Here is a 13,455-nt window from a genome sequence, read left to right as displayed (position 1 = left end):
AACTATCGGTCCTACTCAACTATAATGATGTGTTAAATGGCTAATGTCCGGACTATCTATTGCCTGAAAGGTATAAAAATAAACCACTCCTATCGTATTATTGAGAAGGTACCTGCCAAATACTGCGGAGTACCAGTGCTTTCACCCCAAAGCTTTGTGTCCGAAATAAAGCTGTATTATTGAACCTCCAGTCTGACTCCGGTGGTAATTTTCCCACAACAATGGCATATCCTGCTATTGTGTATCGGTAGTGTAGGAGATGAATGTTTATGGTGGTGGAAGGGGTGCTGATCAAGCTAGTTGCTTTGTCCTGAATAGTGTGAATTCTTGAATGTTGTAGCTTCACTCATCTAGGCAAGTTGAAAGTACTCCAGCACACTCCTGATTTGTGTCTTGTAGATGATGGACAGGCAGGAGGTGATTCACTCACTGCAGAGTTTTCAGCCTCTGGGCAGCTCTTGTAGCCATCGTGTTAATATGACTAGAATAGTTCAGTTTCTGGTCAATTGTAACCCCCAAATGTTAATACCATTGGAGGATTCAGCAATGGTAATGCCAGTGAATGACAAGGGGAGATGGTTACATTCTCCCTTGTAAGAGATGGTCATTGCCAGAAACCTATGTGGTGTGACTGTTTCTTGCCACTTCTCAGACCTAGCCTGAATGTTGTCCATATCCTGCTGCTTCAGTATCATAGGAGTTGCAACACTGCAATCATCAGTGAACATCTCCACTTCTGACCTTATTTTAGGTACAATAAAGACATTGATTTCAATGAATTTTGCTTGTCATATTTGCAAAGAAAATATAAGCACAACATTAAAACTAAACTTGTTGAACACAAAAACATATTAAGGGTGCAATTATTGAGTCAAAAACCAACTCAGGCTAGGAATTACAATATCCCTTCACAGTGAGCAGTATCTTACTTACACCACCAAGCTGCCACCAGGATATCTCCGCACTTACATGCAAACAAACACACACACTCTCAATCACTGAAATTTGAATGCACTGGGAACATAGATACTAAGATAAACAAAATAGTTATGCTAAAGTTGCAGTACAAAATATACCATAAAATTATATTTTTCATGAGAAAATGTAGTGTTATATAATACAAATCAACAATAATTTTCATTAAAAAGCACCTTAAAGGTAGACAAACCTCAAAACAATGGATCTCAAGATACTAGAGCTGTATCAGAAAACAAAAATGACACTGAGCCAAAGGAGAGAATTGGATTGGGGACCAGGAGGTTTATTAGGAGTACATTTTAAATAGCATCGAAACAGAGGAGAGATGTGGAAAGATCTGGGCAGAGAAGTACAGAGCTTAGCTTCCAGGCAGCTATAAACACTGGTGGCATAAAGGAATTAGAGGATGTATATGAGACCATTGTTGGGAAAACAGTTTCCAGAGGGTTGTAAGGATGCTGGAAGTCTCAGAGATGGGGAGAGGGGGTGCCCATGAACAGATTTGTACACAAATATAAGAATGTTAAAATCAAAGTATTGATGAGCATTAATATAGATAAGTATGGCCAAGGTGGGTAAAAAGGCCTTGGTGTGAGTTACAATATGGCCAGCAAGGTTTTGAATAAGTTTAAGTTAATGGAGAGTGGAAAATGGGAGACTACCAAAGAAAGCATTGGAATAATCCAGCCTGGACGTAACAAAAGGAGGATGTGAGTTTGTACAGCTGACAGGCTGAAATGAGGACAGAAATAGGCGATGCTGCAGAGGAGGAAGTTGGTATTCTTGGTATTGGAGAGTATAAGGGTCAAAACAGAGGTTGTGAAACTATAGCCAGGGAAGACAATTGAATCTGTAGTTGGTGAATGAACATTTTGGCAAGGGCAAAAGACAAGAGGCAGAATTTTCAACATCTGGTCCCTGTTGAAATGGCAAGACTATCAGTGCTGGGACTCTGATGTTTTTAGTGTATATAGCTGATCAGGAGGTAAATGTTGGTGGTCTGATTAGTGAGTTTGCAGATGACAAGAAGATTGGTGGACTTGCTGAGAGTGTCAGGGATTGTCAGAGGATGTAACAGGATATAGATAGATTGGAAACTTGGGCACAGAAATTGCAGATGGGGTTTAATACAGACAAATGTGAGGTGATGCATTTTGGAGGATCAAATTTAGATGTGAATTATACTGTAAATGGCAGAACCCTTAGGAACATTAAGATACAGAGGGATTTGGGCATGCAGATCCACAATTCCCTAAAGGCAACACGTGGCCAAGGTGATGAAAAAGGCATACGGCATACTTGCTTTTGTCAGCTGGAGCATTGAGTATAAGAGTTGGAAAATCATGTTGCAACTTTATAAAACCTTGGTTAGGCTGCATTTGGAGTATTGCTTGTAGTTCTGGTTCATCACACTACCAGAAGGACGTTGAAGCTTTGGAGAGTGCAAAGAAGATTCACCAGGATTTGCCTCTTCTCGAGGGTATTGACTATGAATGACAGATTGAATAAACTAGGATTGTTTACACTGGAAAGATGGAGGTTGAGGGGAGACCTGACAGAAGTCTACAAAATTATGAGAAGGGTGGATAGTCAGAGGCTTTGTCTAAGCGTGAAAGTGTCAATTACAATGGGGCATGGGTTCAAGGTCAGGGGGGAAAAGTTTAAAGGAGTTTGGGGGGAACATTTTTCACACAAAGAGTGGTGGGTACCTAGAATGCACTGCTAGAGGAGGTGATAAAAGCAGGCATATTAACAATATTTAAGAGGCATCTGGATGGGTACCTGAATAGGGAGGGAATAGAGGGATATGGACCAAATAAGAGCAGAAGTTTTTTAGTTAGGGCATCATGTTTGACATGGGCTTGGAGAGCCAAAGGCCAAATTTTTCTTTGTTCTTCTTATTAGTTGATTCTGAATCTTTGTGTGGCTCTTTAACTGAGCTATGATATTAGTATCCCACTTCTGGTTCCCTAACAAGTGAGGGAGGGCAAGATCACACACCAGATCTGTCTAAGGAAGGATTTCTAATGAAAAGGTCCAGAAAAGCTTAACTAACACACATCTCATCCCCCTCTCTCACACATGCATACACACTCATCTCCTCTCTCACACGGACACAAACACACAACCCTTCTTTTACACATGCAACACTCATTCGCTCTCATATCCCTCTCAACACACTCACTATTCTCTGTCTCCCCCACACATTCTTTTCTCTCTCAAACATACACTTACTCCTCTGTCTCAGACACACATTCGCACACCTCTCGTGCACAGACATAAGAACATAAGAACATAAGAAATAGGAGCAGGAGTAGGCCATCTAGCCCTTCGAGCCTGCCCCGCCATTCAATAAGATCATGGCTGATCTGTCGTGGCTCAGTTCCACCTTCCCGCCCTCTCCCCATAACCCTTAATCCCCTCTCTTATCAAAAACCCATCAACCCGCGTCTTAAAAATATTTAGCGAGGCAGCCTCCACCACTTCAACGGGCAGAGAATTCCAGAGATTCACCACCCTTTGAGTGAAGAAGTTCACAAACCCTTTTCTCTCTCACACACACTCTCACTCCTCTTTCTCATATGCTTATCCCTCCCTCTCTCTCTCTCATGGACACACACGTTTACACATACATTGCTCCCTCTCACCTGTCACCTACTCACCTGTCAAACACACAAACAAAAACATGCACACCCTACCACACCCACACACTCATCCCCTCTCACTTACACTCACCCCCTACACACACATCTATCCCTCTCCCTTATACACACACACACAGACACACACACACGTGTCCCCCCTCACACACACAAAACTCACGCCTCCCTGTCTCACACATAACCGTTCCCCCCCTCACATGTGGAAACACACATATATCTCTCTCCTACTTACACATTTAATCCCTCCCTCTTACATACATGCTCACCCCTCATATACACTCACCCCCGCTCCTCATCAACACACACACATATGCACACACGTTTCTCTTCCTCTCTCACACACAAACCCTCTTACATACTGCTATCTTTCTCACACACACACCCCTCCTCTTATGTACACACATAAACATACACACACACATCTTCTTTCACCATCAGACACACATCCTCTCTGTTATATATACATACACACAAACACCCTCTCTCACACACACCCCTCACTGTCTCACACACACACACTCATTCCTCTCTCTCACACACACACTTAACCCTCTTCCTCTCTCTCTCATGCACAGTTACTCTTCTCATACACCCTTCTCTTGGGCACACACACACACATCATCTCTTTCTCGTTCATATATATGTACAATGCACTCTTTTACACACACCATTTTCTCTTTCACAAACATGCACATAACTCCCTTCTCACATAAACGTCACCCCATCACTCTCACGCACACATACCCCTTTCTCTATCGCACACACACCTCTCTCTCTCTGACATATGTACCCACTCTCTCTCTCACAAAGATACACAACATACCTCTCATGCACACACTGTCACGCCTCTATCCCTTTCACTCTCTCTCACACACACATAGACACAAACACTTATCCCCCTCTCTCTCTGACTTGTGCACACAGACACACACAAACCTTCCTTTCTCACAAATGCATATGCCCTCTTCTCTCTCACACACACACTTCACCATGCTCTCTCGCACACAATCACCCTCTCTCTCGCACACACAGCCTCATACACAGGTATATATATACCTCTCCCTCTATCTTACACATACACATGTTCACACATACTCATCCATCTCTCTTTCTTTCACACACATACAACACTCTCTCTCTCTCACACACACACACACACACACAAACACACACAATTTCACCTCTGTCTCTCTCATGCATGTACTCACCATTTTGCCTCTAACAGATGCACACATACACACGTGCACAAGATGGGTTTCAGGAGCAGGACTTTGAGAATTCACCTATGAATTGGACTCTTTTGGATTTGTTGTGTAATGAGAAAGGGTTAATGAATAACCTTGCTGTAAAGGAGCCTTTGGGAAATAGTGACCACAATATGATAGAATAATATGATAGAATAAGTCTGAATGCTGTATAGTTCATTCTAAAACTAGGGTCTGAAATCTGACAAAAAAAGTTTCAACTAGCCCCAGGTGAGGTTCCTCGAAAGTTGTTGATCTAGACGAGACTCATCAATTCATCACCATACAGTTGAAATACTCCCAAATTGTTACAAACCCAGATGAGAAGGGATGACTGGCTCCACATCTTTATTCAACCCAACCTCTGCTCATAGCGAAATGGTTCAATCTCATAAGGTTCCCCTTTCCTTGGAAATCCTTTTCAGATCCAATAGTCATGTTTAAAAAATAGCCAATTTAACCAGGCTTTCTTGAAGGAGAAATTATAAAACACATGCATCCACATTCATAGAGATTTGCAGTAAGAATTAAGAAATAGTAAATAATTATAAATAAAAAGTTATAAAAAAAAGTATTTGATTTGCAAGGAGTGGATGATGCATTGTGGCCATTTCCATTTGATTCCAGTATAGTTGACTTTGGCAGCAAATTGTTGATTCTTCTATTCAGGTGTTCTGTGGTTTGATAGACAATTTTTTCAGCTGCAATCTTTTTGCTGGTTGATTGACTTCCACAGTCATAGAGAAAGTTTTTTTTAGCTATTTTTACTCATAGTACACACACAGAGGCAGACTGGCAGAGTAGATACAGGGAAGCAGGCCTTTAACCTCTTTTTTTGCACATTTCAAAAGGAAACTGGAACACACTAGTCAGTCTAGGCAGTTAAACCTAGAGTCTTTGAGATGAGATAGTCATTATGTCCTTTTGTCTTTACCAGAGATGGTAATCAGTTTTTGAATGATTTTAGAAGTACCTTGTTTGAAAACACAAGGAAAGGTTCCATTGTCCCTTAAAGAATCACCTGCAGCAATTCCTGTCAGTGGTTGACTGTGCATTCTCAGCCATCTTCGGGGTTTGTGTCCGCTTTAAAATATAAAACTCAGATCTTCTTAAAGCCCAATATTTCAGTGTATAATTTCCTGTATTTTTCTCCATCTTTGTGACAGAAATTATGATACTATAAAGGACAAGTTGGCTATGGTTGATTGGGAAAATTCACTAAAATATTTGACAGTGGATGGCAATGACTAGTATTTAAGTAAATACTACACAGTCTACGACAGATACACATTCACTAAGATAGAAACACCCAAAGGGAAAATGTAAATTTACCATGGTTAACAAAATAAGTTAAAGGTTGCATTAGATCAAAGGATGTGGCTTATAAAGATGCCAGAAAAAGTGGTAAGCCTGAAGATTGGCAGCAATTTAGAACCCAGCAAAGGAGGCAGGTTGTTAGCAATGGGGCACCACAAGATTCACTGCAAGGTCCACAGCTGTTCAAAATCTGTGACCAATTGTAATATTTCCAAATTTGCTGATGACGCCAGGGTGGGAAGATAAGTTGTGAGGAGGATGCAAGCAGGCTTCAAGATGACTTGGACAGGTTAAGTGATTGGGTTCTTTTAGAATACTTTCTTGATTTAATTTGATTTATTAGTGTCACATGTATTGACATGAAAAGTACTGTTTCTTGCATGCTATACAAAGCATATCTCACATAGAGAAGGAAAGGGGAGGGTACAGAATATAGTGTTACAGTCATAGTTGGGGTGTAGAGAAAGATCAATTTCATACGAGGTAGGTCCATCCAAAAGTCTGATGGCAACAGGGAAGAAGCTGTTCTTCAATCAGTTGGTACTTGTCTCAGGCTTTTCTATCTTTTTCTGGTAGAACAGAGTACATCCAGGGTGTATGGGGTCCTTGATTATGCTGCCTGTTTTTCCAAGGCAGCCAGAAGTGTAGACAGAATCAATGGCTCGGAGGCTGGTTTGTGTATTGGACTGGGCTTTGTTCAGGAACCTTTGTAGTTTCTTGAAGTCTTGGACAGAGCAAGAGCCATACCAAGCTGTCATACAACCAGAAAGAATGCTTTCTATGATGCTTCTGTGAAAGTTGGAGAGAGTTGCAGCAGACATGCCAAATTTCTTTAGCTTCCTGAGAAAATAGAGGCATTGGTGGGTTTTCTTAACCATAGTGTCAGCATGGAGGGAGCAGGACAAGTTGTTGATGATCTGGACACTTAGAAACTTGAAGCTCTTGGCCATTTTCACTTCATCCCCATTGATGAAGACAGGGGCATGTCCACTACGCTTCCTGAAGTCAATGACTATCTCGTTCGTTTTGCTGACATTGAGGGAGAGATTTTTGTCATTGCACCGGTTCACCAGATTCTCTATCTCTTCCCTGTACTCTGTCTCATCATTATTTGAGATCCGACCCACTACGGTGGTGTCATCAGCAAACTTGAAGAGTGAGTTGGAGGGGAATTTCGTCACATAGTCATAGGTGTATCAGGAGTATAGTAAGAGGGAGGGCTTAGCATTGTGGGACACTGGTGTTGAGGATGATCATGGAGAAGATGCTGTTGTCTATCCTTACTGATTGCAGTCTGTGGATTAGGAAGTCTAGGATCCAGTTACAGAGGGAGGAGCCAACCCCTTGGCTGTGGAGTTTGGAGATGAGTTTTGTTGGGACAATGGTTTTGAAAACTGAACTGTAGTCAATAAAGAGGAATCTGACATGGGTGTTTTTGTTATCTAGGTGTTCCAGGGTTGAGTGTAGGACCAGGAAGATGTCATCTGCTGTGGACCTGTTGTGGTAATAGGCAAACTGAAATGGATCCAGGCAATCTGGGAGCCCGGAATTGACTTATGCCATGACTAGCCTTTCAAATCACTTCATAATTATGGATTTCAGAGCCATCGGATGACAGTCATTAAGGCATGCTGCTTGGCTTTTCTTTGGTACAGGGATTATGGTCATAGCAGATAGAATATAATATTAATAAGTGTGAAGTTATTCGCTTTGATAGGAAAATGAAAGGCAGCTACTACTTAAATGGTGAGAAGTTGGGAAGTGTGGATGTCCTTGTTCACGAGTCACTAAAAGTTAGCATGCAAGGTGTACCAAGCAAATGGGATGTTGGCTTTCTTCACAAAGACTTTGAGTACAGGAGTAAAGATGTCTTGCTGCAATAGGAGAAAGCCTTGTTGAGACCTCACCTGGAATATTGGGTACAACTTTGGTCCCTTTATTCAATGAGGGATATACTTGTCATAGATGGAGCTCAATGGAGGTTCACTAGATTATCCCTTGGGAGAGATTGGGGAGAATAGGTCTGTATTCCTTAGAGTTTCAAAGAACGAGCGGTGACCTAATTGAAACTTAAAATTTCTTACAGAACATGACAGGGTGGATGTAGATAAGTTGCTCCCCCTGCCTGATGAGTCTATAACATGGGATCATAATCTCAAGATAAGGGGTAGCCCATTTAAGACTGAAATGAGGAGGAATTTCTTTGGTCAGAAGGTGGTGAATCTTTGGAATTCTCTAACCCAGAGGGCTGTGGAAACTCAATTACTAAGCATGCTCAAAGCAGAAATCAACAGGTTTATAGAGACTAATTATATCAAGGTGTTTGGAGATAGTGCAGCAAGGTGGTCTTGTGATAGCTGATCAGCTATGATCTCACTGAATGATGGAGCAGGTGTGATGGGCTGAATGGCCTACTCCTGTTCCTAATTGATTATGCCATGCACCTGTGGAAAGCCTGTAATGGCCGTGAAGCCAACACTTTTCTCTACCTGGCCATCAGGGTCAGTGCAAAAATACACGAATTCCCCAGCTCTCCTCAAGTTTTTGTTGCTCTCCTTCATGCAGCAGTAACAGTTGCCTGAAATATCTGGTACATGTCTCATGTGGATCTCTGGAAGCTGACTTAGGAGTAGGAATGCAGCACTACGGTGACTTTCAGTACCATTGGCAATGTGTGCCCATTTGTTCCAAACTGTTCTAGTTTGTACTGCAGCATTGTACACAGGTTGGTGATAGACTCTGTTGACAGCCACAATCTAATTTGGCACTGCATTTCAACATCTGCAGGTAGTTCATGCAACTCCTGAACACTCTGGCACATGGCACGACCCATTTTCAGACTTGCTCCTACTGTTGTTCCTTCTGCAACCTCTAGAGCCACAGAATCCACTGCTCCTCTGAGCTGTCCCTCAGCTTTGTGAGCTCAGTGGTCTTCTCTCCCCTTTCAACCAAAGTTTCAACTCCTATTGAAGACTGTTCCACAATGGCTGACCTCCTCCTAAGTGTTTGAGGCATTGCCTGGACACTTTGATTGGTCCAGGATCTAATGACATATGATGCCCATGCACTGCACTTTTAATTTAAAGATAATATTTAATTGCAATCATAAGCATGCAAATGCTTTTTTACAAGCTCAATTTATCTCTTGCTTGTGCTGCGCCAGCTTTAGCAACTGGTCCACCCTCCCTCTGCATTGCAACATTGTTCACTCTCTGCTTGCTGGTCCTGGAGGACTGGCAGAACAAGTCTTCTGTCTCACTCATTCTCCTTTTACTTTCTACTATCCTTGGAGGGAATGACCCACAGTATGTCTTGCCGATACCCCTCAGTTTTATAGTTCTGCTTCTCACAGTCATCCCTCAGCTTTGCAGCTCTGCTCCCTTGCTCTTCTGAGGTGTGCCCCAGCTTTGCAAATTTGCTGGCCACCCCTTTCCTTTCAATAGAAGTTTAAACTCCTGTGGAAATAATTTTGAAGAAAGTCAAATAGCATTCCCACCAACACCTCACACACATTCCAAGCCAGGGACTGCAGACTGTAACTTCAGAAGTCTCAATTCAGCACTTCATAGCTGTAAACTGTTCTCACTTCAGTAAGTTAGATTACAAAATGAGCAAATTTCAGATTATCCAGGGTCCACTACATATTTGGAATGATTATCTACCACTATCAGACTCAAGTTCATGGCAGCAAACTTCAATTTTCTAGAAATCACAAAACATGGCACAGTATTTAAACCTAACTATAGTGCAACAACGGATAACTTACATGATGAAGAAATTGATATTATTTTACATGCCTGCATTTAACACGGGACAGTCAATACGTAGTGGGAAGAAATGTATGCATTCATGGCATTTTTGGGCCATAGGAGATGCCATAATAATACTAAATAGCTTATTGTGGACAAGTGACAACTGTAAGTTTAATGAAGTCATTATTACATAATGTTATGAAGAAACGATTTTGATCCAAATCTAGTAGCATGTGAAATTATTTGGTGTTGGGAAAGGTTGAAAATAACTAACTCTTTCAGACAGCCAGTGCAGACTCAATGGGCTGAATGCCTTCCTTTTGCACTTTAAATCTTCCGTGATTCTGTGAACTTGATTGTGCAAAAGTATAACTACCTTGTGCAGCACTAGCTTGTCCAAGAACAAGGGCTTCCACCACTCCAGCAGAATAGATGTTGGGTTATGAAGGCCAGATTGGAGGTGGGGGATCCTGAAAAATAGGGGTGAGTTGGGTTATGTTGGTTCCCTGAGGCATTTCCACATTTCCTGAGGCAGGTTGGGAACTTAATCACCTGCTGGCTCTATGGAGGTGGACAATTATTCTGGATAAGGCCACAGTTAGGGGCATCTTTAGGCTTCAATGTTATTTTACTGCTGGTGGAGCTGTCCCCTTGCTGTGTGCAGAGGCACCAGCTCAATTGAGTCATTGCAGCAGACTGGCTGGCCATTGGTGCCAGACGCTCTATGTCCCAATGGCAGGAGAATAAGCATGAAAGACTTGCAATCTTCGATGAACTCTATCTAATAAGGGGTTTCCCCTCCATTCCTGTGGACCTTCTGTTTTAGATCTTGTTTATGTCTTCACCATTGTGTGCTATGTTCAAGTGCTCTACCAGTGACTGCTCTGCTCATCATTGCCTACCTCTACTGGTAGGGCTGCTGACTATCCACAGCTGCCAGGCCTCTAATTTAGCCTGCAATATCCAAAGCTTACCCTGCATTCTTAACAGAATGATGAACACGTATAGGACTAATTAGGAAGCTGCTGTCTGGAAGAAAGCTGAGCTAGTCTTGCTGCTGGCAAATGTGGGCACGGGGCCCCATTTGGTCCTCTGTCAGGTTCCCAAAGGTTCCCTGTGAAAAAATCCAGTCCATTGCTGCCGGTAAATAATCTTTCTGTAGTTTGCCTAAATATGTGGTTGCATGCAAAATCCCTGACATAATGTCACTCAGGGCACAGATGTCCAGGAAACCTAGAAGGTTTGAAATAAATACATCTGGCAGAGAATCAGGAAACAAATTCCACAATAAAGACTCATATTGTCACTCAATTACAGCCTGAGCAGGTAATGTTAATCCTTTGCAAGGAAGGGCTGCTGGTACAATAATGGAACTTGAAACCAACTTGGAAAGAAACTGGAAATATTTTAGTAAATAGCATCATAGACATATTGTGAACAATTATTAATATTAGCCCACAGCATTCCAACTGTTGTACCTCAAGGGGCAATGCACATAAAGTGTTTTAACTGGCAATACTTAGCTCAATGTTGTAGAAAGCATAACCAGTTACATGCAATAATCAAACGAAAGCAATGTTAGATTATAGGAGAAGAAGAATCTCAAGTATCAAACGCCTAACAGCTTTTGACTTGACCAATAGGTCCTAATAGGTACTGAGACTAAGTGTGTTCTCTGTTTACAATACCCACAATATTCTGGAATTTATAATCATAGGCTTAGAATGAAAAAATGTATAAACTAAGTTCCAACAGCTGATTCATTCTATCTTAATGATGGTCAGGATTTTGAAGTAGTGTACACAGAGTATAGAGAATGTTGTAACTCTCAATTAACTGTGAGACAACCATTACATCTATATCACTTGTCTAAAAAGTCTATTGCAAAAGGCAGTACAACTTGAAATGTATTGCATCCACATGACTGAAGTACTATACCTTAGTCATCATGTTAGAAGGCAGCAACAAAAATCTGACTGGCTCTGACCTGTAAGAAAAAAATCAAATGTGGGCTCTCTTGGTCTAATGGATTATTACTGGAATCTCATACTAACTAAATAAAAAATAGCTGCACTCTCTTAACAACTTAACTCAAAACTAAATACAGTCAACGTTGTGTACATTTAATCAGACTCTAGCATAGTTATATGGTACACATTTCATTGTTCTCTGGCATGATTAAGCGTGACATAAAAAATATGATTAAGTTGCTGTACATAAAATACAGACTAATATACCAGATGGGAGTAGTGAATGCGAATGTAATAAGAATGGCATACAATGTTGGTTCATGTGTGTATTATATATGTGACACTCACAGAAACTTCCTCCAGAATGTTGAGAGTTTTATAAATTTCGTTTTGTTTCATTGTACAATAAGCAAAGCTGTTTGGATCCTTCATCAGATTGGTTGGCTGATATTAACCATGAATGATTTAATGAAGATAGTAGTCATAATGTGGAGATGCCGGCGTTGGACTGGGTAAACACAGTAAGAAGTCTGACAACACCAGGTTTAAGTCAACCGATTTATTTGATAGTAAACTCACAAGCTTTCGAGGTTTGCCTCTTCGTCTTCTTCACCTGACGAAGTGGCAAACCTCGAAAGCTTGTGAGTTTACTATCTAATAAATCAGTTGGACTTAAACCTGGTGTCATCAGACTTCTTACTGATTTAGTGAACATAGGAAACGTTTTGCTAATTAAATAAGATGATGTCCATCTTAAATGTACAGTGTAGAAATTACAACATATAAAGAGGCTATTTTGCTCAGCTTAAATTGGAGATATCTACTCTCATATCATTCCCTGCTTTTCTTCATATTCGTGTAGTGTCTGCTGAATAGCAATCCTATCAAGCACCAGGAACTTATAAAAATGTAGGTAACATCAATTTCAATGCTTGAATATGATTTTTCTAATTGCATATTGAAAACATTTTTTATATTACACACCAACATTAATATAGAAAAACATCCCAAAATGCTTTAAATCCCAAAGGGAAAAAGTGGAGATTTTAAGAGATGTGATAGAAATGTGATCAAAGAGGCAAGTTATAAGGGTGGGTCTTAAAGGAGGACAGTGAATTGGAAATGAAAAGGCATTTAGGGAAGGAATTTCAGAACATAGAACCTGGATTATTGAATGGAGAGAGAGCGCATAATGGAAAGTTTGGAAAGGTTGTATGGCACATTAAAGGATTAAAGATGTGAAGGGATTTAAACACAAGGAAGAGAATTTTAAAATAATCAGTAGGGTAAAAAAGTGAGTTAGAACATAGAACATAGAACATTACAGCGCAGAACAGGCCCTTCGGCCCACGATGTTGCGCCGACCAGTTACAAAACAATGACCCACTAACCTAAACCAATCCCTTCTCGTCCATAAACCTATCCACGGATCTCTTAAACGCCCCCAAACTAGGCGCATTTACAACTGCAGCAGGCAGGGCATTCCAATCCCTCACCACCCTCTGGGTAAAGAACCTACCCCTGACATCCG

General features: G+C 41.1%; 1 protein-coding gene across 1 annotated transcript in view; it reads right to left on the bottom strand.

Annotated features, from left to right (window-relative positions):
- The window catches only part of ppp1r42 (protein phosphatase 1, regulatory subunit 42), a 104,991-nt gene that overhangs the window by 11,724 nt on the left and 79,812 nt on the right, over positions 1-13,455 (bottom strand). Inside the window, exon 9 of the mRNA XM_080194889.1 lies at positions 11,893-11,941. Within this exon, the coding sequence (XP_080051015.1) occupies positions 11,893-11,941 (49 nt within the window). The remainder of the gene's footprint in view (positions 1-11,892; positions 11,942-13,455) is intronic.

Source organism: Carcharhinus amblyrhynchos, chromosome 8, assembly GCF_965287045.1.
Source record: "Carcharhinus amblyrhynchos chromosome 8, sCarAmb.v2.hapA, whole genome shotgun sequence".
In the NCBI taxonomy this organism is placed as follows: domain Eukaryota; kingdom Metazoa; phylum Chordata; class Chondrichthyes; order Carcharhiniformes; family Carcharhinidae; genus Carcharhinus; species Carcharhinus amblyrhynchos.
This window is presented reverse-complemented; position numbering and strand designations above follow the sequence as displayed.